General features: G+C 42.2%; 1 protein-coding gene across 1 annotated transcript in view; it reads left to right on the plus strand.

Moving 5' to 3' along the window:
* LOC111155902 (von Willebrand factor A domain containing 3B) overlaps positions 1–26,972 on the plus strand; it is a 214,990-nt gene extending 188,018 nt beyond the window's left edge. The window contains exons 22-28 of the mRNA XM_022516368.1: positions 4,497–4,608; positions 11,436–11,560; positions 13,273–13,410; positions 15,545–15,645; positions 25,862–26,041; positions 26,328–26,474; positions 26,904–26,972. Of these exons, the coding sequence (XP_022372076.1) occupies positions 4,497–4,608; positions 11,436–11,560; positions 13,273–13,410; positions 15,545–15,645; positions 25,862–26,041; positions 26,328–26,376 (705 nt within the window). The 3' untranslated portion in view covers positions 26,377–26,474; positions 26,904–26,972. The remainder of the gene's footprint in view (positions 1–4,496; positions 4,609–11,435; positions 11,561–13,272; positions 13,411–15,544; positions 15,646–25,861; positions 26,042–26,327; positions 26,475–26,903) is intronic.
* The last annotated feature ends 253 nt before the right edge of the window (positions 26,973–27,225 follow it).

Genomic DNA, 27,225 nt, shown 5'->3' on the forward strand with positions numbered 1-27,225 from the left:
TATTAGATGAATTGGGGAGTGAGTGACAACTATAGAGAAAAAAGAGCTCTCTGATGATTTCAGGCCATTGACTTCACAGATTTGTACCTATGAAAATGTAGAAAGAATATTTACCAGTTAGCTTCTGGATAGGATATTGAGAAAATGAATATTTGGAATCTAGAGATAAAGGGGGCTAGTTACATGTGTGATTATACTCATTTAGAATTTTTTTTTTTTTTTTAAAGATTTTATTTATTTATTTGACAGAGATCACAAGTAGGCAGAGAGGCAGGCAGAGAGAGAGAGAGAGGAGGAAGCAGGCTCCCTGCTAAGCAGAGAGCCCGATGCGGGGCTCGATCCCAGGACCCTGAGATCATGACCTGAGCTGAAGGCAGAGGCTTAACCCACTGAGCCACCCAGGCGCCCCTCATTTAGAATTTTTAAAGGAATTTTAAATATGTCTAGGCATAGATTCTAATAAGTGACTTGTCTGTTATAGTGATGAAATCTGAAGGGGAGGTTGCCCTTCTGGGATCAACATGGACATCTTTTTGGAAATCAGGGTGTTATCCATCTGGAGGTGGAGAGGCTGTGTGGTGACCTCCATGGTTGCTCGGTCTGTGATGTGGCCACTGTGGCATGAAGCAAGGTGGCTTTGTAAGTTAAACTGTATGTGGAGGTGAGGTTTTTGCAACATCTGATTCAACTTGGCATGTTCCAGATTCTAAATTCTGTGTGATAAGAATACTTTACATGGAGTCTTCCACTGAAGAAATGATTGCAGGAAACTGTGGTGTGGGCATCTCTTTGGAGTATTATGATGGTTATTATGAGGGAATATTGTGCTGCTCACATTCCTGGTTCTGGTTGTTGTAGTCCCCTTATGTTATAAAAACTGCAAACAAAAATATCATGCTAGTGTCCCTGTCTTGGTATACACATGGTCTGACAGTTTCTCCAATAATGCAGAAAAAGGTCTAGTAAGGCCTAGGTTCTTCTGGACAGAAATACAGAATTAGAAGATGTTAAAGCCATAAAGTCTGTACCATCTCTTTGCTTATCCAGAAATTGAAGTCCAAAAAGTTAAAAGATTCTCCAAAGTCACACAGCCAGCTGGGCAGCTGTTGGTCCTGTTTCTCCTGTCTTGTGGTCCAGTCCCTGCCCATTAAGGCCATTTCAGACTGCACTAGGTCATTCTGAAGCTCCTGTGGGAAGGACTATTAGGTTTCTCCTCTGGCTGAAAGCTCAGGAACAAACAGGTAACAGTCGCCATCTACCAGTGATGTTGGGTCATTCTCTTTGGTGTAATAACTGCATCAGTAAAAATAGAAATTACATGAGGATGGACTCCAGCAAAATCTGTTGAAAATGGAGCATCATACCAGAAGGGTGGTATTCAGCTTACATTTTGTATCCATGGCTGCATAGGTGTGAAGTCTTGTTCATATCCCACAGTTCTTCAAGAGACTTTAACCCTTTTGTTCAGAATTTCTTCACTTCTGAGGCCCTGACTCTGTTTTCCTCTCCCCTGCAGTAAACCATACCCCAACTTCTTTTGATGAACCCAAAAAGCATCTCTCAACAGATCCAAGTGATAGATGGCTGCAACAGAATCCAGTAACATCAAGGCACCAGGGAAATGAGCCCAAACTGTATTGACCACAAATAATGACCCAACAGCAAATTGTGTTCAGACTATCTGAAGTTATTTAAATGTTTATAGTCAATTGTTTCATAAATTAGAGACTTCCTTAACTGAAGACCTGTATATGCTCATAAAATATGCATTGAATACTTTATTTGAGATACAGTGATAGCATTGCAAAGAAGTAATTCAAAAGCACGTGGAAGCACTTTGTATTGGCTTTGTATCATGGAGGGGAGGGGCGTTTGATGGTCTGTGAAAAGAAAGCAGGTGGAGAATGATGTCATGGGGACACTCTGATTAGGATGGAGGACAGATTTCTTTGAGAAACCCAAGAATTAATAAGTTAATAGGAAAAAATTTTTTTAAGATTTTATGTATTTATTTATTATTTGAGAGAGAGAGAGAGAATGAGAGAGAGAACATGACGAGGGGAGGTCAGAAGGAGAAGCAGACTCCGTGTGGACCAGGGAGCTCAATGTGGGGCTTGATCCTGAGATTCCAGAATCAAGGCCTGAGGCAGTTGCTTAACCAACTGAGCCACCTAAGTGCCCGCTCAGGAAAATTTTTTAAAAATGAAAAAAATCTAAGTTAAAATCTCCACAATTTCCATAATGTAGTGATTTGAAGAAAAAGACCTGATTTTCATACTGTAAAATTTACCTACTTCAATTCAGTAATTTTTAGTAAAACTGACAGAGCTGTCAGCCACCACCAAAATCCTACAAATTCACTCTTTTTCCACATCATTTTGGCACTTTTAGTTTCACTCTCTTCGTTTCTACAAAAACCCACAAAACAAAAAACGTGTTGAGATTTTGATATGAATTACATTGGAGCTATGGATCTGTTTGGGGGAAAGTGGCTATATTAACAATATTAAGTTTTCTAATCATGAACGTGTTATGTCACTTGTTCTTTCTTCAGTTTCTTATAGTAGTGTTTTATAGTTTTCAGCGTATAAGTCTTTCACAAATTTTGATAAATTTATTCCTAAATATTCTATTGTTTTTCATGCTGTCATAAATGAAATTCTTTTTTTAACTTTATTTTCAGATTGCTCATAGCTGGTCTATAGTTAGACAACTGATTTTATTTTCCTGTATTTGTCTTGTATCATGATATCCTACTGAACTTGCTAATTAATTCTAGTAGTTGTTGGGTGGATTCCCTAGTTTTCCACATAGAAGATCATATCATTCATAAATAAAGACAGCTTTATTTATTCTTTTCCAATCTGGATGCCTTTTCTTGCCTGTTTGCACTGGCTGGAACCTCAAGTACAAAATATAGGGTACCTTTCCTTGCTTCTTAAGGCAGAGTACCTTTCCTTGCTTCTGATCTTAAGGGGAAGTCATTCAGTCTTTCACCATTAAGGATCATGTTTGATGTAGGCTTTTCATAGATGGTTTTCACCAAGTTGAGGAAGTTTCCTTCTATTCCTAGCTTGTTGAGAGTCTTTAAAGGATGTTGGATTTTGTCAAGTGCTCTTTCTCCATGCATGAAAATAATATGGTAAATTATCCTTTGTTCTAGTAATATGGTGTATCACGTTGATTTGTGGATGTTAAATCAGCTTTGCGTTCCTGGGATATTTGGTTGTTGTGTACAATCCTTCTGTATGTTGCTGGATTTATTTGCAGACCTGTTTTTGCATCTATATTCATGAGGAATATAGGTCTGTACTTTCCTTTTCTTGTATCTTTGTCTGGTTTTGTATTGGGGTAATACTTGGCCTTTCCTTCTCTAATGTAAGTGCTCTTCCCAGTAATTTCTTATTTCCTAGGGTTCATCTTCCAGCATTGGTCCTCACATTTATTAGGAATTAAAAATAATGACTGTTCTGGATGATGTATTGGAAGCTTTGGGATTTTAGAGGGAGTGGAGGGTAGTGGAGATTGGGTCTTTCTATTTTGGTCAGCTCAACAAGCACAGAAAATAAGATTTTAGAGTTAGACTCTACAGATCACAGTGATGCTACCAGTTTCTTCATGTAGTGGACACAATGCGACATTCACTTCAAGCCTTGAGTCATATGGTACCATTTGGAAATTACAGAGTGGTCCTTTCCTTTGCTTTTTCTGAAATTGCCTGGGGATAAAGTCTTTTCAGAGAGATTATAACTGAGCTGGGCTTTGGACAGATTATTTGAATAGGAAGGACCTTGCTCATTTTAAAAAATCATTCTCGTCTATGTTCTTCAGATTGTATCATTTCTGTTGATTTGCTTTCAAGTTTCTTTCTTCTGTCATGTCAGTTCTGCTATTAAGCCCTTCCAGATACTGTGTTTTTTACTTCTAAGATTTTCATTTTTTTTATATTTCTCTGCTGAAAATAACTACCTTGCCATTCATTTCAAGAGTATGCAACCACATGGATCATGATTATAATTGCTGATTTAAAATCTTTTTCTGATTATTCCAACACCTGGGTCACCTCAGTATTGTCACCTATTGATCGCCTTTTAACTTGAGAATTAGTCATATTTGCTTGCTTTTTAAAAGTATGTTGTATTTTGGATTGTGTACTGGATATATTGAATATTATGTTTTAAGACCCTGGATCCTATTTAAATTCTCTGGAAAAGGGTCACCTTTTTTGTGTTTTAACAAAATTTAATTGAGTCTAGACCTCAAGTTCTTCTCACTTTTTATGGTCATTGGTTCCCATATAACAGTTCATATGTCAGTTTTAATAGCCTATTCCTAATAATATAGAAAGTATTCAGAGTGATTACCAAAGTATATGGATGATCGTAATTTTTGAAAGTGAGATTCTCAGTAGAGAATCCCAAGTTACTCTGTATCTGTGATTTTTACTGTCTGTGCTGATTTTTTAAAATCAATTATTAATGTTTTATATTTTTTAGCAACAGAAACCTCAAGGAAATCCAACAAAGAAAACTAAATCAAAAAAATTGGATCCCCTCAAAGGCCAGAAAGTTATCGCAAGATGTGATGAAAATGGCTTTTACTTTCCAGGTAGATACTTTATTTTGTAAGATTCCTTTGTTAAATAATATGATATCAGGGACCCAAGGTTCTCAAACTGTGCTTTCCCCAGAACACTGATATTTCATGAGCTGTATTAAGGCATTCCACTTCTAAAATGAAATGATGATGGGGTTTCTACCTATGTTTCTGAGGGGTAATAGCCAGAAAATAAATTTAATCTTTCATTTGTTCAGTAAAATAATTTTACTATACATCTGCTATTTTCTATGAATGTAATATTCATAAAGTGCTGGTCTAGTGTAGACCAGTACATGAAAATTCTTGTCTTTGTGGAACTTACATTCTAATGAGGGAGATAGAGAAGCAAGCAAATACATACAATATGTAGTGTGTCAGATACAGTGTTGTAGAGAAAAATCAAGCTACAAAGGGAACTGAGAGTGTCAAGGTAAAGGCTGCAATTTTAAATACGGTGGCCAATGAAGAACTGCTTGGGAAGGTGATGTGTGAATAAGGAGGAGGAGCAAGCCATGAAATTATCTGGGGGAAGAGAGTTCCTTGTTATTGTATTTTTTTAAAGATTCATTTATTTTGAGAGAGAGGGAGAGAATGTGAGTATGAATGGGGAAGGGGGGGGGACAGGGGGCTGCGTGAGAGGGAGAGAAAGACTCCTCAAGCGGACTCCCCCCTGATCACAGAGCCTGATGTGGGACTTGATACGGGGCTTAGTCCCAGGACCCCGAGATCATGACCTGAGCAGAAATCAAGAGTTGGATGCTTAACCTGCTGAGCCACCCAGGTACCCCTTGGGGAGGAGTTCTAAGCTGAAGGAACGGCAGTACAGAGTCCTGAGGCTGGAGTCCATATGGCATGTTGGTGAAAGAGGCCAGCGTGGCCAGATCCAAGAGCTTTTCCCAAAAGTTTTTGGGATATGTGATCCTGAAGGAACCAGCCAGGAGAAGTTCAAGTGAGAGCTTTGTGGACAGTGAAAATAATATGTATCTAGAGGTGGAGACAAACATTTTCTATCTGGAGAAATAAAACAGATTATGGCTGGAACCTAGAATGCAAAGAAACAGTAGAAAATAATAAAGGTCTTCAGGGAGGGAAGTATGGGGCCATTCATAAAAGGTCACGTTAAGAAGTTTGGACTTGGACCACCTGGGTGGCTTAGTTGGTTAAGCGACTGACTTTGGCTCAGGTCATGATCCTGGAGTCCCGGGATTGAGTCCCGCATTGGGCTCTCAGCAACATGGAGAGTCTGCTTCTCCGTCCGACCCTCTCCCCTCTCATGCTTTCTCTCACTCTCTCTCTCTCAAATCAATAAATAAAATCTTTAAGAAAAAAGAGAAGTTTAGACTTTATTGAGGAGCCACATGGAAAGCAGAGAAAAACATAATCATCCTTGAAGTCCACAGAAACTCCCCCACCATGTTGTGTGAAGAGTGGATACAGAGTAGGTTGGAATGTTCCCCAGGTCCCTGTCTCGGGCCATATGGTAGATAGTGGTACGTGCAGGAGATGTTGGTATGCACAGGAAGATAATGATGTGTCTGGGGTGTGGGGGATTGTAGATACACTGCGTATGTGTTGATATCTCAGAAATCTCTCCAGGCAGGTTTCCTCTTGAGACTCTAGACCCCTATTTCTAATTGCTTCCAGTTGCTGAAGTTGTCAGAAAAGCAATTAGAGATAAGGTCTAGAGTCTCAGGAGGAAATCTGTCTGGAGAGAGAGATTTTTGAGACATCAACACATAAGTGTCATTGATATGGGAAGGGCCTGTAGGGAAGAGAGAGCCTTGAGGAAGATCCATGGGGCAGAAAGCTGATACTGTAGAAACATAGCCAGTCTTGGGTAGGCATTATCTGTCAAACACCAGTTAAAAGAATCTTTTTTTTTTATTAATTAAATTTCATTGAATCTTTTTTTTTTTAAGATTTTATTTATTTGACACAGAGAGAGAAAGAGATCACAAGTAGGCAGAGCAGCAGGCAGAGACAGAGGAGAAGCAGGCTCCCTGCTGAGCAGAGAGCCCGATGCGGGGCTCTATCCCAGGACCCTGAGATCATGACCTGAGCCGAAGGCAGAGGCTTTAACCCACTGAGCCACCCAGGTGCCCCTCATTGAATCTTTTTAAGTGGGAAAAAATACTTCAGCAGGAGTTTTGGTTCCAAGCAGGTATATGTGGAGAACTGACAGCTAGGACATTTTCTTTTGAAATTCAGTAGATGTGCTTTGGAGCTGACTGGATGAGAGTAATTAAATATGGATGGGAGCATTCTAGATGAGCTCATAGGCCAAGGCACAAAACTCTTCTTTGCAAGAGCAGGGCCCAGAAACCTCCTCTTTCTCTGGGACCCAGATTTGCTGGGTAGTGATTATGGGGAGGGGAGAGCCTCTGCTTGATTTTTTTGAATTGGAGCGCCAGAGAGGGGTCTGAGGCTAATTTGGCAGTTGAATGGAAATGCAGGAAAGGACTGGCTTCCAGCTGGCTGCATTAGAGTTTGGGATTAGTTCACTGGCCAGGGTCCTGGAGAAAAGTAGAAAGGCTCAAACTTTTCCTCCACACACCATTCTCATGTGATAAGAAATGCCAAATCCTACTGCCTCCAGTCTGGGGAAGTTGAGGAAGCAGGTAACACCATGGCCACATGCAATTCCTGAGATCATGTCAGCAATCATTATTGCCCTGTTCTGTTTTGTTTTGTTTTTCTTTAAATATGCAATTAGAGGCAGAGAGTGCACGCCACCAACAGTTGGGATCTGGCGGTTTGAGAATTTTTAGTTTGTGGCTGTGATTAAACTCAAATAAGTCTGTGTGAAGGAAACACACATTTGAATTTAGTCATATGATCAGTAATTTGGATTAGTGGCTAGTTAGCAAATACTGACTCAGACAAATTAAATGATCATGCTGTGTTCCTGGATGTACTTTGATTTTGTTTCCCTCTTCTCCCCTAAAGTCAGTGCATCTTTAATTGGGAATTTCAACCCAACTCACACAGAGTTTTTTTTTATAAAAAAAAAAAATTTCAAACTTATAGAAAAGTTGCAAGAATAATAGAACTTTTGTATACTTTTTAACCCAACTTTGTCAATGATTAACTTTTGTCATGTGTATTTTACCACATTTATCATTTTATTTTATTATTCTTCTCTCTACTCATCTCCACACATACACATTTTCTGAACTATTTGAGATTAGGTAACATCATCATGCCCCTTTACTCCTTAATGCATCAGTCTATATGTCCTAAGAACACAAGGCTATTGTCTTAACATAATCATAATAAAGTAATAAAATCCAGGAAATTTAGCACTATTATACTACTTTTTATTTGTATATTTCAGTTTTGTTAATTGTCTCAATTAAGGCTTTATATTTTTTGTCTCTAGAATAGGTCGAGTCTGGAACCATGTTAATATTGAGTTAACACATCTCCTTAGTCTTCTTTAACCTAGAATTATTTTCTAGCCTTTCCTATCATTTCTTATGACACAGATATTATTTAAGAACAAGATCAATTACTTTATAGAATGTTCCTCGGTTACCTTAAGCTCAGAGTGTGCATTCCTGGCCACTTTCCTACCTAAGTGATGGCATGATGTCATGTCCCTCTCAGGGCCTCCCATCCAGAGGCACATGATGTCCCTCAGCCTCTTTAGTGACACTGCTAGAGATCGCCTGGTCACTGTGCATTACTGTTTCCTCCCTTGTAAAAAAAGAAAGCCAAACAGAGACTCGGAGAACCGCATGATATTCATCAGTGACACCTTTTTTGATAACTTTTGCTTGGGGCCTGCTAAATATTTCTAATGAAAAATATCTGGCTTTGAAATGTAGTATCTCAGTAGTAGGTGGCTTTGAAGGACTTGGATCAGAGTGTTTCTCGCTTCAGGCCAGGTCCACACTGGAGCAGAGCTAGCCCGGTTGTTGCTGTCATTGTTGGTGGTCAGGGCAGGGATTTCTGTATGGCTGACTCTCTTCCAGAGTCAGTGTGGAATATCTAATTAAGGAGTGACTAAGTTGTTCAGAATGGAAGTGACAGGCCTAGTCTGGCTCATCAGGATGCTGAAAGGCACGGAGGAAGACACATTTTAACATTATTTTAAGTCATTATTTGCAGGAATTGGCTCCTCCTTCCTCTTCTTCAGTGAAAAGAAGCATTTGCATCAGGAAATCCATGTTGATGAAGAGTCTGAGTTGCAAAATTTCTGCACTATGCCACAGAAACAGGTTACAATGGAAGAAAAAGGCAGGCAGGTGGCAGAGGCAGGGGAGGAGGAACTGAATACCTTTCCAGGTGTCATGTTTTAGGGTCAGAAAATCCCAAGTTTTTATTTACTTGAAGTCTGCCTTTTTCCTCTACCAGCCCTGTGACTGAATCCGCAAAGTTCTCTGAGCCTCAGTTTCTTTAACCTCCTGAATGAAATGAAAACAATTAGAACCCCCATAAGCTTGTGGTGTAGATTAAATATGGTAATGTACAGTATTTTCTAAATTAGAAACTGTGAATTGCATGTGAAGAGTTGTTCTCTCATCCCATGAGACAGCTTCTCTTGAGAGATAGAAACAACTTCCGTCCTCTTCTGGGGGTCAAAGGAGGGGTTTGCAATTCAAAAACTTCAACAGCAGTTTAAAAACCTTAACAGAAATTCAGAAAGGCAAAAATTAGCCCAGGGGACTAGAAACGAAACATCTGAGGCTGAAGGAAGGAGAGAATATGATGAGTAGATGTCCAAGATGACTGTCAGTGGAGTGGGGCAGGTGGAGGGGCTGCTTTCGGTGGAGCAAAGCTAAAGCCTTTTTCAGGAGATGGAATTTAAGTGAGGCTGTGCATATCAGAAAGTTAGACTGGAGGTAAAAGAGAAATTCCTGTCTGGAGTGAAGACTGAGAACTATTCCCACGTCTTTCACAAAATGAATGGACCTACCTGCTTGGAGTATTTCTGCGGTCTTCGACCACTGAGAATGGGCCTCATTTTGGCAGAGGGGATCAACAGGGGTCCATTCCCTATTCTCCATCCTGAATACAGAAGAGCCCTCTGGCTAAAGTGGGGGCCCAATCTATACCCAAGGAAAGTTACTGGGATCGACAGGCCTCCACTGGGAAAAAGCTCAGGCCCCTGAATTTGTTCCCAGAGACATTTCAGAGCCAGGAGACACAGTCTCACCTCTCTGGGGGTGAGGACAAAGAGAAACTGCAGCATAAGGGAAAACAGAATTAGATGCTGGTCCCGAATCAGGACTTAGAAACTCCCTAATTAGATGGAGAAGGAGCAAATGCAGAGACTGAGCCATAATTCAACAGGCCGACTCGTGGTCCTCAGCCAGCCAGCAAGGCTGTCCACACAGCGAGGCTGTTTCTAACATCAGCCTGGGAAACACTGTACTAATTTCTGCAGGTGAACAAAGGCTCATTTCTGCAGAGCTTGTATGAAGAAGAAAACAATGGAAGGACCTAAAAAGAGGTGTTGTAACATACCAAAAAGTCTAGATCTAATAATGTGGGGCAGGGGTGGGCAGGGTTTTTCTGTGAAAGACACATAGTAAATGGTTTAGACCATCCAGTCTCTGTCACCACTACTCCACTTAGGCAAACGACAGAAACCCTGCCTAGTAGGTTTATGAGTAGACTCTGTTAAGTCCCAGAGGCTGAGAATTTGAGGAGGATCATACCGACCAGTGTGGCCATCATGGCAGCCCAGGCCCTTCATTGTGAATCCTGGGAGGGGGTGTGGGGCTCGCCAGTGTATGGGATGTGAGCGTTCTCCTCAGTTAGGAGTGGTTCTTCATTGCTTTCCTAATAGGAAGTCTTTCTAAAAAGCAGTGTTTGTTTTTCTAATTAAAAGGATAAAGTCAGTTTATGGCAGGAAATGTGTGAATAATGTATAAAGAACATTTCAAAAACCAAACTGAACATTTTAATCCAATGAGAAAACACACACCAGTGGAACTGGTTTTTGTTTGTTGGGTGTATGTGTGTGTTTAAAAAACAAAGGCCATAGGACTTGGCCAAGGTAAGCATGTGAGCTGGGGCAGCGGTGCCAGGCCCTGGTGTCGTGGGAGCCCCGAGGGGACACATACATTTTTCTCTTGGAGTAGGAGTCTCACTGCAGCTTTACTTGCCTGGGGAAGTGTCCCTGTTAAAATTTCCCTTAGTATCCCTTTATGATGGGAAAATACATCTCAACTAGGATAAGTGACAAAACATGTACACCTTAAAACAGGCGTTTTTTGTTTTTTGTTTTTTTTTCTATTATAATCATCCCTTTGAGTATAGCTAAAAGACAAGGAAACTTTTTGCATCTTTTTCCTTTGTTCCTTTTTTGGTAGTGCATTTTAGGGAAGCCAGGAGAAGTGTTCAGCCTAGTTAGCTTTTCATTTATCCGATATTAGATAAAAAGTTGATGGGAGTTCCTATTTTCTTTTACTTTCACAATTTAACAGTCTGCTTTTCTATATGTAAGGAGTATAGAAGGAAATATGCCTAATGTAAGTAAATAAGGAAATTAGATGGTATGAAGTACCCAGGAAGAGGATATTTGTTTCTAGGAATGATGTTCTTATCAGGATGGCTGCTGCTGATTATGGACAGACAAGCTTCTGCACATTCTCTGGACTTCCAAGCTGAACGTTGTCTAGACCAGGGCTCTGCACTTCACCACTTTGAGTCAGTCAACCCCACTCAGTATGCAACGTACAGCATCCACTGTTACCTCCTGGAGACATCAAAGGGGCATGCTGATTTAAACAGGCAAAGTGTTATAAATTAGCCAACAGGATGGCATAAGCCTAGGAGAATAGGCATTATTTGTCTTCATATTATATTTTAAATTTGATTCCTTTCAGGGGTTGTGAAGAAGTGTGTGAGCCCCACCCATGCACTGGTGGATTTCAGGTACGGAGACACCAAGGTTGTGCCCACCTCGTTCATCACACCTATCGGGGGCGCCATGCCCTGCCCACTGCTCCAGGTACCTGCTACAGCTATCTTTTCTGGGGGCCCTTTCCACCATCCCCACGGTTGCAGATAACAGGATGGTGAGGCCACTGGTGGGCCTTTGTTGAACACCTAGTTGGGGTCCTCCAGGGAGCTTGTGTTTGTTCAGGAAAAGCAGTGACCCCTGTTTGTATGACCCCTTGCCCGGCAACTTTTTTGCTCCACCTTGATCTGCTAACACCTTGTTAAGGGGGCGCCTGACTGCATAGACTTCCTTGTATTAGCCCCTGTGGCCCTTGTTGCTTTACAGACAGTGATGGTCAGGGAAGAGAGCTTCTGTAACTGCTAACACCCTGGAAACTTAAACTGTGCAAGATTATATTAAAACCCATGTAAATGACAAGGGCAGAGATGGAGCTTTCCTTCATGCTATAGTTAGTTATTGCCAGACCTTGATGCCACAATGCAGTTACACCTGAACATGCATTCCATGGGTGAGCTGGCCTGCTGTGTTCTCATCTGCATATAAATCCATAGACGCTGGGCTGCATGGGGGCCCATCCTTTCCAGCCTGCAGGCCAAAGGGGAGACAGAAAGCCTCCCAGAGGGGTGCCTGGGTGGCTCAGTTGGTGAAGCATCTGCCTTCAGCTGAGGTCATGATCTCAGGGTCCTGGGATTGAGCCCCACATCGGGCCCCACAGGAAGTCTCCTTTCCCTCTCCCGCTCCCCCTGCTCGTGTTCTCTCTCTCTCTGTCTCTGTCAAATAAATAAATAAATAAATAAATATCTAAAGAAAGAAAGAAAGGGGAAAAAAAAAAACCAAAACCGAAAGCGAGCCTCCCAGAGGTCCAGCATTGGCGTTTCTTAGCGGGAACCAGGAGGAAGAGCACCCAATGAACACTCAGAGAATTCCACGAGGTTGTCTGTCAGCACCTCCCTGGCCAGACCCAGAGCCCCCATCGGTCCACTTTTCCCCTAACTGTTGGTCTTGTCCATCTGACATGTGCCCAGCAATCTCTGTATGCCCCTTCATGAGATTTTCTTCCTGCTAGAAGTTGTCTCTTTGTAACTTTTGCCTGTGGATTTCAAGTGTGTGCTTTGGAACAACATTAAGCAAACCTGCTGCTTTCCGTTGTCTGGGTGACATCCCTTCAGATCTATGAGGACACTCTTCCTCTCTCTCTTCCTGGTCTTTATGTGAAACAGGTTCATTCAACCAGTTTTTGTAGGCTATGGTTTCCAGACCTCTTGCCAGCCTGCTGGCTACCCCCCACCCCAGGATCCTTGTCAAGTGAAGAATTCCTGGGAAAACTGGGGCTCCCCTAAACCGATTGCAGAGTTCCAGGTGTGGCCCAGTGAACCTGGGGAATTTTGAAACTATTGACTCTTTCCTAGCCGAGAAAAAATGTGCATTTGAAATAATAGCATTAGTTCTTGCTAATTACCTTGGAGTGTTTTTTTTTTTTTAAAGATTTTATTTATTTATTTGACAGAGATCACAAGTAGACAGAGAGGCAGGCAGAGGGAGAGAGACAGAGGAGGAAGCAAGCTCCCCGCCGAGCAGAGAGCCCGATGTGGGGCTCGATCACAGGACCCTGGGATCATGACCTGAGCCGAAGGCAGAGGCTTTAACCCACTGAGCCACCCAGGTGCCCCCCTTGGAGTGTTTTTAAACAGGCTTATGTTGACTTTGCTTATAAGATCTATAAGCAAAATATTTTCTATGATGTATGTTCTCTTCTACAGGTTGGAGATTATGTCTTTGCCAAAATTGTGATACCCAACGGATTTGACTTCTATGTCCCTGCCATTGTCATAGCACTTCCAAATCAGGATGTGGCTGATAATAAATTCTACACAGTTTTGAAGTGCAACAACCGGAGAGTAAGTAGACATTCCTTGAGGAAAGGGCTTTCTCACTAGGTGGAAAGTGGTTTCCCGCCCTTCTGGGCAGTGCCTCGCTCTTTGCTAACACCGTCAGAGGTCCTGAAGGAATGACCTGCCTTGCCGCACCTGTTCCCACTCCCTGTGGTTTGGATTCTGCCCACTCTGCAACACAAAATTTATGCTCACTGAGGCTGCCATGGCCTCCTAACTCCTTCATTGAATGGCCTTTTTGGCTGTCCTCCCACGTTTGACCACTGGGGAGGCTCACTCCAGTTCTTCACTATCCTCTCCAGCTTCTCACAGCCCCTTGCTCTCTCCTGTCCTTGCCTGCTGCTTCTCAGCCTGCTCTGTTCCCCTCTCTGGCCTCCCTATGAATTTCCCTAAATGCTTTAGAAAGCCTCTTTATCAGTTTATAGATCTGCTGATGTCACTTGTCTGCCTGATGTCCCCTCCCCGCCACAACACACACACGTGCATGTGCCTGCACTTCTCATTACCCTCAAGGAAAAGCCCAGCCTGAACCCGGCATGGCCCCAGCTCCCTGGAAGGCTCACTGCTTCTTGAATATAGTGGGCTTCTCTAAGTCCCTAGTCTTTCCGTCTTCCTGGACCACCCTCCCAACTTCTTTCCACAGAAACTCCTGTCACGCGAAAGACTCTGCCCACTGTCATGTCTTGCTGAGGCCCTAAGGGTTCCTCTGCACACTCTACTTTCCCCTTCCCACACTGGCTTCCTCACCAATGCCCAGTTCCCTAAAGGCAGGAACTGTGGCCTATTCATCTTTGTAGCCCCAGCACAGGCCTCTGATGAAGAGAAGGTTCTCAAAATTGCTTTTTAAATTATTTAATTGAATGACCTTTCTAATGGAAATGACATTGTCTTGACGGACTATTTAATATGCCTAGAAAATAGACTAGCAAGCAAAGAGCAAGAAGTAAAATACTAGTGGCTAATTTTCTTAAGCACTTATTCTGTGTCACAGGCACTAATCTCAGGACTTTATATGTAAAGAACAATTGAATGCTCAAAACACTGTGAGCAGGTACTGTTATTATTCCTATTTTCAGATAAAGAAACTGAAGCAGAAGGGTTAAGTCTCACACAGCGTAAGTGGGACAGTGGGCATTTGAACCCAGCCAGTCTGGCTCCATGGCCTACACTCCAAATCTCTGTGTCCTCTGTATACTCTGTATCTCTGTATACTGCCTAGTATATGGAGTAAAAATGTCCAGTCAGTTCTTGACTACAGCATGAAGTGTATCCATCAGGAGAGGGGTCATGGTAAATGAATTTTAGAATTAAAGGAAAAGAATAAAGACCATCAGAGTCAGTGGTCCAAGAAGTAGTTTCCAATCTGACAGAATAAGGAGAAATGGGTACCTTCTCATCAACCCAGGGGGTAAAAAACCAAAACAAAACCTTAAGAGAAGCTATTTGGATGACAGTAAAAAGCAGTCTAGAGGGCAGTGGGTGGGAAGATTTTCTGACGTAAGGCATCAGTCTGGGATATCTACTAGGCAAAAGAGGAGAAAGCAAATCAAGGGGCATTTGAAGAGATGTCCCTAGGCACACCCCAGGGTGTGGGGAGAGATGAAGCAGTTGTCCTAGGATCCCTAAGAAAGAGTCTGAAAGCCCAGGAGGGACCTGGAATTTACCCACAGGGCAGTTAGGCCCTGGAGACGAGAGCTGGGTGGTCAGTGGGGAGACACTGAAGACAGTTCTAGTAGAGATTCACAGCGCTGAAGGTGACATCTTTGGCAAGGGGTGGGTGGCTAAAGTTTCTAAGTCTAGGAAAGAGGTGGCCAAGGCTGAAGTAAAGGTAGATAGGAGGGTGGTTCTGTGGAGGGATATGTAGGTGTGCGTGTGCATGTGCCTGGGCACCTGCATCTTATGTGGCTAGCCTTGCATGTGATCCAGGATATGGAGAAATGACCAGGAGGACTCATCGATGACGTTTACTCAGTGTATAATTATCCAACCAGACTCTGCCATTTGACTGTCATCTAAAGTGTTATCCTGAATAAGATAATGGCTAGCAGCTATTATAGTGGATTGAACTGAAATAAAGTTAACATCTAAATTGTGGGCATTTCTGATTTAAGTTGCATGAACCCTTTTGGTATTATTACAGGAATTTTGCCCTCGGAGTGCACTTATTAAGATCAGTCAAAACAAGTATGCTCTCTCTTGCTCTCATATAAAATCACCCCCAATTCAGGAGGATCCAAAAGTGTAAGTAGACCCAAGTTTTCATACTCCCTGAACTTTATATCTTTGCACCGTTAATCTGTTTCTGAGTTGGGATTCATGAAAAATACTTGGGGAGAAAAGCAGAAGTGGAGGGCCTCCTGCTTAAAAGGTAGTTCTATGATTATTATTCCTTCCACATCACACCACTTACTTGCTGGTTATTTGTCTGTCTGGTTCAAATCTCAAATGCAACATTGTTTTACTGACTCTTCAGAAAAACATTCAGTCCTGTCATGAACTTGAAGGAATTAGTCCCCTTTTATTAGTAAGGGTTCAGGAACTTCTAATAAAGTCTTGCCAAAAAGCAAAAGTTAGATTAAGTTGTGGTTGGGACCAATCAACCGTCTGCTTCCTCCCTTGCTGGGGAATGAGAATGAGGTGTTGGCCCTGGCTTGCCTGTGCCCAGGTGAGCATGAATGGGTGCATGGGTGGCAGTTTCTACGGGCTACAGTAGGTTGAATACATTTCCATCTGAGGAAGTAAGATTGTTAAAAGCTGGAAAGGTAGATTAAAGTAAAGTCAGTAAGAAGAAGCTGAGGCATAGGAAGCAGGCAAAAACTTAAGTCCATGGGGCTGATGAGGGGCATCACAGCTAGAGTCAGAGCTATGACCTTGGGAGTGAAGGTTGATTTTCAGCAAGGGTTAGGAAAAGGTTTCCTAGAAATACTCTCCAACTTCACTTGGAGTTTGTAGGTTGTCTTGAGTGCCAGCCTTCATTCACCTGATGGCATCACCTTGCACTTCATAAACAGAAACCATCAGACATTTTCTCCTCCACTTCTTTTCCCTGACTATAGTCTTGTGGAAACCTCGTTACCCCTGATGTCAAGGTACCTTCTCTCATCCAAGGCTGACCTGCTCACCAAGCTCCAGAACCTGTCCCCACTACCCAGTTCTTGCTCCTCTCTCCTATCTCCCTGGCTCCTCTCCTGATTTCTTTGCCCAGCGAAAACCCAAATTTACCCCCACACACATGCACACACACATGCACACACACACCCAGTCCTAAATCCATAGAGCTCCCTTGGTTCAGTAGTGTGATCTGGCATCCTCCCTCCCTTCACAGCCACGCTGTTTGTGGGCAGTCCCATAGACTGTTGTCTTCCCTTTCTTGCCTTCTCTTCCCTCCCTGAGGAGCCTTGGGTATTGACTTCCCACCTTACCCCTGTGTGAAGCTGTTCCCACAGGGGCCACTAGGGACCTCTCACATGCTCACACTGTCTGAGGTCTGTTTGACTATCTCAGCCACCCCTCCTCCTTCTCTTGAGACCTGTCATGGCTCCTCCTCCCTCTGGATTTCCTCCCTGCCTGATTTCAACCATATCCCTTACTTCTATGAATCCATTTACACTAAGGACCTCATACCTCCCTCTCTACTCCAGGCCACTCCTGTACTCTGGCATCAGAATTGTAGCGTCTCAGAGTGGGACCTAGGATGAACTTTGCTAATGAAAGCTCCCCCCCTGGTTTGTAATGTGCAGACTTGGCTGGTCTATGGTGGAAAGAGCCTTGGAAGCTAAGCCCTGATTTCCTATCCTAGCCCACCCTCACTTAGTTTGTACCCTTGGGCAGGTAGCTTATCATCTAGGAGCTTGTTTGCTCGCAGTGAGACTAGGGTGGTGTAGGGATTGGAGATGGTCATTGTGTGTTTGGGGGAAAAGCAGATGCTCAGTCCATGGTGGGAATCCTGTTATTTTTTGCCATCCACCTGAGTGTACAAAATCTCAAATTTAGCACACCTAATACTAAAATTATAGCTCCCCACAGACCTACTCCCATCTCCGCCCTCCCTGACTCAGTTCTCTCTGCCCCTCGCAAGTCACAGAGTTGTCCATGCAGAAATTTGGTCATCATCTTTGGTTTTTTCTTGCCTTTTACCCACCACACCCCATGGGTCTCTCAAGTTATAGTGATCCTAACGTGCAAATATTTCTCAGCTCTGCTGGACCTTGCTCCCTTAGGTCAGGTATCTCCTGCCAACAGTCCCAGCCCTCTTCCAGACAGAGGGGCTGAGCAGAGGAATCTTTCTCACATGCAAACCTGCTCCAACCCCTTCCCTACTTAAAAAAACCCTTCGGTTGCCCTCCCTTGCCCCTTCTTATTCTAGTTTAGCCTCTTGTGGGTCTGACCCAGGCCTTCCCTGCTAGCCATCCCCCAACCAACCTCTCATAAGCCCTCTGCACACTAACCATACTAAACTACTTGTAGCTTTTTCTCATGCCATGCTTTTTCAGGGCTCTATGCTGTATTTATCTCCCTTGAATGTTATCCTTTGCCCTTGGCCACCAGGGAACACTAACATTGAGCTCAAGCATCACCATTGCTATGTCATGTTCCAAGATCCCAGCCATTCTGTGCGCTGAGGTGATCTCACTGCCTCCTGTAGAGGTTTTCATTACAGAAATTTTCCCTTGTATAGGGCCATGTACTTTCTTAGTTTCTCACTGCCGTTAGGCACGTGTCCTTGAAAGCAGGTGCCAGGTTCTGTCCACTTCTAAATCATTGTCAAGGCCCAGCTCGTAGGATGTGCGCAATGACTATTTGAAGAATGAGCCAGTGAACACATAAATACTCGTAGAGGCCCAGCATTGTTCCTTAAGAGGTGCATGGTTTCACAGAGAATCTTTCCTTAGGTATTATGATCGAAAATATACAATCCCATCTTTCATTCTATTCTAGATGTGTATAATGTTCATTTAAAATTATAGCACATTTTTCGTTAATCTCAAAAGCCTACTCAAAATGATATCCAAATTACAGTACATTTTAAAGGAATGTGAATAGATGAAAGTCTAGGTATTGGCCATTTTCACTAAATCCAACATGATCAATCCTATTTTAGAATTAAAATTCAATTCTTTCTGTGTTTTGAAAAGCCTGTAATTATTTTCTATCTTAGTCCTGCCCTGGACTTATTTAAATCTCTTAGCTGCTAATTATCTACCCTAGCTTCTCGGGCATTACACGGCGGAAGTGTGCCTTGACTCTCCAGTCTCCCCATGGTAACTTCCACTGTTGTTTTGCTCTAGCTACCTCTCTGCTAGCCAGGACTGCCTTTAATTCTCTTAAGCAGAGGTCACATCCAACCTGCTAAGTTCAGAATTTCATCTGTCTCTGTTTCTATAATCAGAGCTGGCAGGTGTGAGCACACAGACTGAAGGTGCAAGTCTTATTTTGTATCTCCACTGCGATTTCCTTCTGGTAGGTGCTTCTCATCAGTAGGGCTTCCTCACTAGGTTTCTGAAGGTACCACCTCCCTTTGGTTTGTCTTTAGTAAGCCTTCACATCATTATACCAAATGAGACAATTTAAAAAAATCCCGGTGCTTTCTTCAGGGGCTACTTAAATGTGCTATAGCTTGCAACTCCAACAGAACAGCATTTGACTTAATTTAACTTTAAAATATTGAATCCACTATAACCATCCACTTGGGGTTGGTCAGACGGGTACATGGCCTCACGCATGAACTGGGATGCCAGACATTCAGCTCTCCATCTTCTGCACCTCCACTTTTTCTTCTTCCTTGAAGACTTCAGTGGTGCGTGGCAGGCTATATCCTCCAGGCCCCTCTTCTGGTTCCTAACTGAGGGCAACACATGGTTAAAGACAGGAAGGGAAGTATTTAGAGGGTAAATGGTTCAAAAAGTGATTGAATATGGCCAAAGCTGATGCCTAGTTTTATTTTCAGCTTAAAATTTGACACCTAAATGATTCTTGAGGACTTTTGTCCTCCATCATCTAATATGTTACCCATATTGCTAAATTCCAAATAACTAGTTTTAAAGGAGAGAATTTTAGGATCACAGTATTTACAATGTGAAATCAAGGGAGGCTCTCACTGGTTTGATTTTCTCTTTCCTCTGCCACGTGATGAGTGCATTTCCTGGCAGCACAGCTGAGGGAGGTGGCCTTCTGAGAATGTGTCTGATGGAGGGACAAGATTACTCATGCCTTACCTACCTTCAGTGATGTCCCTGAGCTTTTTTGTATACTTCATAGCATAGAGACATCTGTTCTGAGTGAAAATATTCCCCAACCTGGCTATAACTTTCTCTGTTTAGAGAATACGCATGTAATTTCTCCTAATTCCAAAGTGCAAGCAGACCAGGAGGAATTTCCGCCCCACTTGGCATCCTCCCTCTTTGCCTGGCAGAGAACTCCCAGCAGAGTTGTTCCCTGACTCCTCCCCTGGAATTCTGTTCCTGTCAGAAGGCTGTGGCTGTTGCAGGGGAAGCATGCCTGGAGGGTTTGATGCTCTGGCTTCCGGTTTTCTCCAGTGAAGGGAAGTGCTCTACCAGGCATTACTCCGTTATGCACTGAGAGGTTGGTTGAGTCCAGGCTGGGGACTAGGTACTCCTCAGACAGGGTGCTTCTAACAGGCCACAGCTCAATCCCTGAACTTGGTGCCATGTAACTGGCTGGATATTCCACTCCCCCCACCCCGCCCCAGCCATTGCTGGGATCCATCCTCCACTCTTGACAGAACAAGGTTTGGGCACATTACTTCTGAGTCTCCTCCTTAAGAAGAGGCCCTTTGAGGGAGTTGGAGTTCTTTAAAAAATTAGCAACATTCTAAATTTGAGCAGGAAAGCCAGATAGAACTAATCCTTTTCTCTGCTCCAAAAAAATCATGGGGCATCTGAAGGAGATTGCTGGGCACTGAGATCCTAAAGGCAGGGAGTGTTCTCTTGATGTGTGCTTGCAACTGTGTGGCCTTGGGAACATGGCTGTGTATGAGTCTCTGGGAGGGGAGACCATGTGTTTTATCCAATTCCTGAATATTAGCCTCTCATTATTTCTCTCTGAACAGTTGAATCATTTTCCAGCAAGCCACTTGGATTTAGGAATATGTCCCAAAGGAAGTCATAATTCCGTGTTGCTTAACATTCCTCACTGTCCTCCATGTAGTGTGGTCTCACATCGTCTTCCCGACAGTAGGAATATTAAGTGGTTGATTGAAACCTCAAGATCCCACGCTGGCTCTGACATAACATGAGATGAATCACTTCCTAGAATCTAGCCCAGTCACCACTGACTATTTTTCCCTTAGAAGATGCTGTGCGTCTGAAATTGTTAAGCCTGGGTATGTCATTAGCTCTCTCGTCCCTTTTTGGTCAGATTAGGAGCCCCATTTCCTAGGCTGGAGCAAAGCCCTGAAAAATAAGCAGATCAGCAGCAAACCCTGCCTGTGAGTGTCCCATAGTTTCTGGAGGGACAAATGCCATTGCCTGTTTTCAGGAAAACGTGTTTTGGAGCCCCAGTATGGGAATAAGAGAGTGTTGAGAGTCATAGAGATTTGTTAGCCCTGAGGGTCTGTGGTAACAATTCAGATGGCAATAGCCTTTTGTATCAGTCTCTCCATTTTCTGCTCCTTCCATTGTTAAAACTCAGGGGCCTTGTGGTCTTTCTCAAACAGCAGGTCTTTCTGTCCTAAGACCTTCTGACAGACATTTAGGACAGAAAAGAGCTGAGGCCTCAGAGAACCAGCGAGAACAGAGTAAGCTGATAAGCTGATACTAATCAGGCAAATGAGGTGGGTTTTGACCCAAGGAAAGTGTGGAGTCGGTGCTCAGCACTTTCTTCCCCAGAGTAGCTGCGTCTGAAGAACCAGTGAAGGCACAGTGCCTGGCTTCCCTCATCCTACCCCTACTCTCTGACATTCACATATGTCATTTTGACCTGTTTATCCCACTATTTAAACCTGTAGCCTAAAATTATTAATAGGACACTGAACTTTTCTTGGTTTTGGCATAAGACAAAAGAAAACCATTTCTTAGGGCCTGTCCAAGTGTCCTGATGGGCAACGTCCAATGGCTAGAGTCAGGAACATGGCCACCTTCCCCTTTCCTCAGAGTGGGTTTGAGCCAAGCTGAATGAGGGTGCATGGTGGGGGGGCATTGCATAAGACCTCTCACATCAGATTCACACTAACCCTCTTCCCCCTCGTGTAAGGGGACATTTTCTTGTGGAATATCTTGAACTTGGTTGACATCAGTCATTCTGGAGAGTAAAATGGGGTAGCTGAACAGCATCTGCTTACTTGATGTAAAGGCTTTTCCTTGATCAAAATCCTAGTCCGCTTTTTATGCTGATCATGACAACATGCCTATTTTTATTCTTATGCCAAAAGTATGCACAGTGTTTTTTCTGCTATGTTGATTATTTTTCCTCAAAATAAAAATTTTTGTTTCCCCTTATCATTTGAGACAGTTAAAAATTTTTTTAAAACGTGGAGTAAGTGACAATCCTACTGGAATTCTTTTCCCTGAGGCAACTATTAACAGTTTGATGGAAAGGTTTCTAGCTATCTTTATGTGTTCACAACCTTAATAACAATAGGAAAGTGTAACACACATAGTTTGTGACTTATTCCCCGCTTAACAATATATTACTTGCATTTTGGCATGACCAGGACATCTCTTAATTCATTATTGCCTACTTAGAATATAATTATCCAGGTGGCACATGATTTATGTGACTAGAGCCCTACTAAAGGCTAGACACATGTTGCTTCTTAAGCTTTCCCGCACTTCTTCCTGGGTTCTTTCCACAGTCATCTTCCTGGATCCTTCAGGTAGGCAGGTCAACCTCTCTTAAGCCTTGATCTTGGGTGCCTTACTCTCTACTTTCCATTCTTCCTTCCTGTTGCTCTTCTTTCTGAGGTTATAGGTGGTAGACTGGACCAGTCCTGATACATGGGAAATAAAGAACATCTCTGAAAAGGAAATAGAACGTATCAACTTAGTCTGCTCAGGAGGGAGGAACAATGTGAGGGACAGTTGATGGTGATGTGGTAGGTAGGTTTTTATATTATTTCTTGTTTTTATTTTTTAAAGATTTATTTATTTATTTGAGCAAGAGTGTGTGTATGCAAGGGGAGGGGCAAAGGAGGAGGGAGAGAGAGAATCTCAAGCAGACTCCCCACTGAGCATGGAGCTGGAATCAGGTCTTAATCTGATGACCCTGAGATCATGACCCAAGCCAAAGTGAAGAGTTGGATGCTTAATCAGCTGAGTCACCCAGGTGCCCTAGTAGGTAAGATTTTAGGTTTTCCGGAGTGGAGTTGGTTACAACCTTGCTGTGTGATTTTAAGATGAGTCTCTGAGAACCCAACCTCACAAACTTACACACCCACACAGGTGCTGGCCTCCTATTTCAAGATAATTTTGTTTATGGCCTCCTGGGATGCTTTTTCCAATGTTACTGCTGTTGCTTGGGCCATTTTTTAATTGTATTTTATTTTTTTATCATAAAACTTATCATTTTAACCATTTTTAAGTATACAGTTCAGTGGCATTAAGTATATTTACACTGTTGTGCAACCATCACGTGGTTGCCCCCAAATTTTGTCATCATCCCAAACTGAAACTCTATACCCATTGAACATGAACTCCTCATTCCCTCTGCACCCCTTGCTCTGGAAAACCACCATTTTACTTTCTGTCTCTCTGATTTTGATGAATCTTTATATATCATTTAAGTGGAATCATACAGTATCTGTTCTTTGTGACTCACACCTTTCACTTAGCATGATGTCTTCAAGGTATATCCATATTCTAATGTGTGCCAGCATTTCCTCCCTTTTTAAGGCTGAATAATATTTTATTGTATGTAAGTACCCTAGTTTATTTTTCCATTCACCTATTGATAGACAGTCGTGTTACTTCCATCTTTTGGCTGTTATGAGTAAAAACACAGTGAACATGAGTGTCCATATCTGTTTGAATTCCTACTTTCCTTCTTGTGGATACATACACAGAAGTGGAGTTGCTGGATTGTACGGTAATCCAATTTTTAATATTTTGGGGAATTGCCATGCTGTTCTACACAGGAGCTTTACCATTTCATATTTCCACCAATAGTCCACAAGGGTTCCAGTTTCTCAGTGTCCTTGCTAACATCTGTTATTTTTTGGTTTTGCTTTTTCTTTTCTTGATAATAGCTATCCTCATGAAGGCCATTTTTTAATCCCTCAATTACCTCTTGAGTCTTTGGGCCAGTCCTTGAAAAGTGTCACATATGGTGAATCTTGATCCTTTGAAGAGGGATTGGATTGATGGAATTTTCTTTTTAGAAACAACTAAAATTCTTCTCCCATTCTTAATTTTTTCTTTGTAATTTCTAAAAGGATTTGAAGCAGCAATGGTCAAAAGTTATTCAGAGTGAAGCCTGGGTAATCAAGGTTTAGATACTGATTATGGGATCAAAATTAGGTTTAACACCAGGCAACTGGTGTTTTTAACTCATCCTGAAGGCCCTGAAAAAGGCAGGTTCCCAAAACGGTGTGCCATGAGGGCATGGCTGGAATGAAGTCATGATTCCCAAGATCCCTTCTTTGAAAAAAACAGTTCTGGATAAATAAACTGATCAATACATTTTCTTTTTTTTAATACCCTTTGACCAACATCTTCCCATTTCCCCCACCCTCTCCCTGTAGCCCCTGGTGGCCACCATTTTATTCTCTGTTTCTATGACACACATAAGTGAGATCACACAGTATTTGTCTTTCTTTGACCTATTTCACTTAATATAATACCCTCAAGGTCTGTCCTTGTCACAAATGGAAGGGTTTCCTTCCTTTTTTATAGCTAAATAATAATCCATTGTTTATGAATTATATATGTATAATGCCCAACCAATTGAGCCACCCAGGCACTCCATCCATTTTTAAATTTCTGAGGAGTTTCCGTACTGTTTTACATAGTGAATGTACCAGTTTACACTCCCGTTAACAGTGTGCAAGAACTCACTTTTCTCCACATCCTCAGCAATACTTGTAATTTGTTATCTTTTTGACAACAGCCATGCTAACAGGTGTGAGGTGATACCTCTTTGTGATTTTGATTTGCATTACCCTTTTGATTAGTCATATTGAGCATGTTTTCATGTACCTTTTGACCATCTGTATGTCTTTTTTTTTAATTTTTCAGGTCCTTTTCCATTACTTAATCAGATTACTTGGGTTGTTTTTTCTTTCAGTAATTAGTAAGAGTTTATTCTGCAGGATTATTGATATTAAGTTGTATGAGTTCTTTATCTCGTACATAGTTTGCAAATATTTTCTCTCATTTCTTAGGTTGCCTCTTTGTTTTGTTGTTTGTTTCTTGTGCTAGGCAGAGGATTTTTAGTCTGATATAGCCCCATTCGTTTTTGCTTTTGTTGCTTGTACTTTTGGTGTTTTCTAAAAAATCATTGCCAAAACAAGTGTACAGGAGTTTTTCCCCTGTGTTATCCTCTAGGAGTATTATGGTTTCAGTTCTTTTTTTTATTTTTATTTTTAAAGATTTTTATTGATTTATTTGACAGAGAGAGAGATAGAGATCACAAGTAGGCAGAGAGACGGGCAAGCAGAGAGAGGGGAAGCAAGCTCCCAACTGAGCAGAGAGCCCAATGCAAGACTTGGTCCCAGGACTCTGAGATCATGACCCGAGCTGAAGGCAGAGGCTTAACCCACTGAGCCACCCAGGCGTCCCATGGTTTCAGTTCTTACTAAGTCCATTTCATGTCAATTTTTGTGAGTGTTGTAAGATAGGAGCATGTGGATTTCCATTTTTTTCCAGTTTATTGAAAAGATTGTCATTTCCCCATTGCGTATTCTTGATACCCTTGTCAAATATTAGTTGATTATGTACATATATTTTCTAAATTTTCTAAATGGTTAAATTGGCTCTGTGACTTCCTAGTCATATCTAATGTCAATTAAATTAAAAATCCTGTCATTTTTTAATTTGGGGGACTTTTTTCTATGGTACACTGTACAGTAATTAGGGAAAACTAAGTGTAGAAGGGCGTCTCTACTGTAAAAGCTCCAGTTCAGCATGTCAGGAATGAACTGGACTATGATGTGACCAAGCTTATCATACTGGGGTGGACACATGTCAATTCTGAGGCATGTCAAGGGACTTCTTGGTCAGGAATTGTTGCTTCACTCACTGACTCGGTCAGGACAGGGTTCAAATGACATTAGGTTCTCCATACCACATGAGGCTCCCAGACATCAAAGATCTGTGGAAATGAACTGCATGGAATAAAGCCCAACCCAGACCATCAGGGCCCATTGGACTTCTGCAACTCCATTCCGTAGGAAGAAGGCCACAGGACAAAGAGCTGAGAAACACCACAGGGCTGGCTTGAACATCTCTATAGACACAGCAGCCAACAAGACCAAGGTAACACTGCTCTCTCTCTCTCTCTGTAGGGAGAATGTGAAAACGAAGAACTCTACTTTCTTAATATGTCCACTCAAAGAAATTGACACTGGGGATTTACGAGAGCTAAAACAGGAGAATCCTAGAAGGAAGAAAAAGAAACCTGCCAAAAGGCTGCCTCTCCAGGAGATGGTGTCCTCGGATTCAGATGACTCTTCTCATGGCATCAGGTCCCAAGAGTCCAACCCCAAGAAATACCCCAAGCCCAAGGTGGGAGGGGGACGACATCGCCTATCTCTGGAACACCCTGAAACCTCTCTCAAGAATAGTGCCCTTGAGATCACTCCCCAGTTTCCAGGCCAGTTTAGTTCCCACTACAGCAAAAACTCTAACACCCTTAAATAATGAAGACCTCCACCTCCTCAGAGAAGGTTCTTGGCCCCGGGGTCTAGGAGTCAGCCAGCTATGCCATCCTGCCATACTTCCACCTCAAGCAGTCCTGCCCTTCCCTCCTAGAACCACCCATAGCAGCAAAGGGTTGAGGACCATTGCTGAGAAACCTTAAAGCAGTCTAGTGGCAACTATGTTTAAGAGAGCCAGCATTCTTCCAGGGCTTCCCAGACCTCAGCCACTCATCATGGTGGAACTAGCCCCTCGACTGAGGTAAGGCCGCCCTTCATTCTACCCATTCCTACCCTGTTTGTAAAACAGATACACTTGCCTGTTATCCTCCACCTGGATCTCCAGTCTGTTTGTGCTTATTGGTTCTGGCTTTTTCTAACCATTCTTTATCGTATTATTTTCCCGCCTTTACCACATTATACTCAATATTTTGGTAAATTCTACATACCCAGAAATTTAATCTGACAGATTATCGTCATAGATTTTCAGCCCTTTTTTTTCGGAAGTTAAGGTAGTTGTAATCCAACCCTACAGTCTTATTTTAAATTGATTATCTCATCTGAATTAGGTATTTTATCACTTAATGTTAAGACTTAAATTAAGACCTAGTAACTTGTCTGAGATCTGCAAAACAAAATTATTGATTTCTGGCCATTTTTATTGAGGCTTTCCTAATTATTTTGTTTGTAGTCTGTTGTAGGTACCTCTAATTGAGCGCAGAACCAGAATAAAAACTCTTACGTTGGAAACATTTCAAAACTATTGTATTGTTTATTTATTACTGTTTTCTTTGAACACATTTTAGCAATGATATGAAAGTATTCACTTCTTTTTATTAATTTCTTAGTAAAATTAGCTTCACTAATTTCAAAAATGAAATAGCTCTTCCAAATTCTCTCTCTTTAGTCAGTAACAGCCCCAGGGCTGTATAATAATACAGACTATTAATGAGAAAAATATTGGATGTTTTTTGCAAATGGGAAAGATAGATTTTAGAGTATCAGCAAACTTG

The sequence above is a fragment of the Enhydra lutris genome, unplaced genomic scaffold (genome assembly GCF_002288905.1).
Source record: "Enhydra lutris kenyoni isolate GAN:26980312 unplaced genomic scaffold, ASM228890v2 scaffoldscaffold44, whole genome shotgun sequence".
NCBI classification, from domain to species: Eukaryota; Metazoa; Chordata; class Mammalia; order Carnivora; family Mustelidae; genus Enhydra; species Enhydra lutris.